This window comes from Girardinichthys multiradiatus, chromosome 6 (assembly GCF_021462225.1).
Source record: "Girardinichthys multiradiatus isolate DD_20200921_A chromosome 6, DD_fGirMul_XY1, whole genome shotgun sequence".
In the NCBI taxonomy this organism is placed as follows: domain Eukaryota; kingdom Metazoa; phylum Chordata; class Actinopteri; order Cyprinodontiformes; family Goodeidae; genus Girardinichthys; species Girardinichthys multiradiatus.
Window position 1 is genome coordinate 20694726 of NC_061799.1, and position 2106 is coordinate 20696831.

At 47.9% G+C, this 2106-nt stretch overlaps 1 protein-coding gene across 1 annotated transcript; it reads left to right on the forward strand.

The window, feature by feature from the left end:
- Positions 1-214: 214 nt before the first annotated feature.
- Positions 215-1367, forward strand: camk2n1a (calcium/calmodulin-dependent protein kinase II inhibitor 1a). The gene is made up of 2 exons (XM_047367054.1): positions 215-719; positions 1149-1367. Exons 1-2 carry the CDS (start codon positions 551-553, stop codon positions 1217-1219), a joined length of 240 nt encoding a protein of 79 aa, XP_047223010.1. The 5' UTR covers positions 215-550; the 3' UTR covers positions 1220-1367.
- The last annotated feature ends 739 nt before the right edge of the window (positions 1368-2106 follow it).

Here is a 2106-nt window from a genome sequence, read left to right on the forward strand (position 1 = left end):
GAGGGTCTTTTAATGCTGCCTAATGTGCAAAACAATGCATACTGCTGGTCAAAAGTCATCCAGAACAAAAAGATGAACATACGTTTTCAGGCCTGATCTGTGCCTCAGCCATTTCGTCTGTGGCCTGTTGGTGTCACTCTTGGTACTCGATCACTATGAGTCTCCTTGCACCCCCCAGCTCCCATACAAGCACGCGCACGCTCTCGCGCCTCAACCCCGGATGGATGACTTCACCGCTCTGCCTGGGTTTCCTTTATGATCCCGGGATCTCCCACATCCCTCGCCAGACATCAGCCAGCAGCACAACAGAACGAAGCTCCCCCTTTTTCTCTCTGTCTCTCTCCTTCACGTACAAACACAATCTCTGGCTGCAGCTGCATCGCATCCAGAGACATCAACGCACCAGGTTCCACTCTAAGAGAAGACCCCCTGCGGGAGACAAGCGGCCACAATTTGCGCGAACAGGGATCTAAATCTTCCCAGGAAGGAAGATTACTTTGTGTTGCTGTTTTTTCTTTTATACGCGGGTCTCTCTTCTATACGTGCCACAATGTCCGAGGTGCTGCCATACAGCGAGGGCAAAATGAGCGGCTACGGAGCGGACAGCGAGGTCAGCCAGATGTCCTTTAGCTGCGGACTGCAGGACACAAGCGCCTTCTTCGCTGCGTCGCAGGCGAAAAGACCCCCAAAGCTGGGACAGATCGGCAGAGCCAAGCACGGTAAATGACGCATTACATGATAAGTTCATTATAAATTGAGGAAAAAATGCAAAATGAGCAAAACAATTAGAGGTGTTGCTACGTCTGGACTATTCCAGCCACCTCGATAAGTGCGCAAAGCAAAAACCTCTTTGTGATAGGTGATATTCTGTTTACATTCATAGACAGGAGATTATCTCCGTGCAGGCAGGGACACACCCTGTAGGCACTCTTTATTAAACCGTAAGGATAAAAAGGCTGGCTCTGTGCATTTAAAGATGCGCCTTTAACCACATTATCTGCCAGCATTTGCTGGGTACTTCGTGCGCCACTAATAGACATGGATAGGGGGAAACAAACGTGTGCTGGGTTATTGTCATAATCTTATACTGAAGCTGAGTTGCTTTAATCTAAACATCTTCATCCATTTTCCCTCCCCCACATCCACAGTGGTCATCGAGGACGATCGAATAGACGAGGTCCTGAAGGGGATGACGGACAAGTCCTCACCTGGCGTTTAAAGCGTCTCCGATGGCCTTGCAGACTTTTTTAATTTTCGGTCACCCGATTTGAAGCACTTGTCGGCTGTGCATGTTCGAGGATTGCAGGAGAGAGATTAAGGAAAAAACACGGCAGCTCTGAGCAAGGCTGGGGATGATGAAAGGAAGAGAGTGAAAAAAACAAGGGGAATGGACAAGGCTTTAAGGGTGGTGGTGGGGGGGGGGGGGGGGGGGGGGGGGGATCTGAAGGAAGAGTCGAAGAAAGACTGATGGACTCTAGAGGAGGGAGAAAAATAAAGACCAAGATTTATTGTGGGATTGCTGGCAATTCTCCAAAAAGAATCCCGATTTTAACTACCTGCGCACCGCAGCAGGATGTTGAGATGGCTGCTGTGTATCTCAACCTCTGCTGACTTATAATGATGGATGAAGATGAGATTTTCCTTCACGGTCATCTCTTTTTTGTTTATACATCTATGGCCAGCGCTTTAAGCAACAACACTGCAACTATCGAGGGCGAAGCCCTATTTCAATAAGTTGTACAGTAGGTAAAGCTATAGGCTCTTAAACGCCCCCTCCCCCTTCCTTCCTCAGTCCTTTAGGCTTTGCTTTGTTGATCCAGTCAGCCACGGTGCATTTTAAGGGAGCTGTCCTTTCAGCACTGACCCAATGCATCCCCTGTTGCTGCTAATGCTTTCACAAAAAAAAAAAAAAGAACAGATCAACCAAACTTTATTAAACAAAGGAGACTCATTGTATGTATAAAGACATATTATCCGAGGATGGTGCAATGTTGATATCATCTGTAGTAGAACCATCTCCCTGTTTGTTTTAGCATCTAAACAGCAGAGAAACAGGCCATCTGGCATTACCCCTCGGTGGTGAATGGTGCAGGATGGCACCTCCAT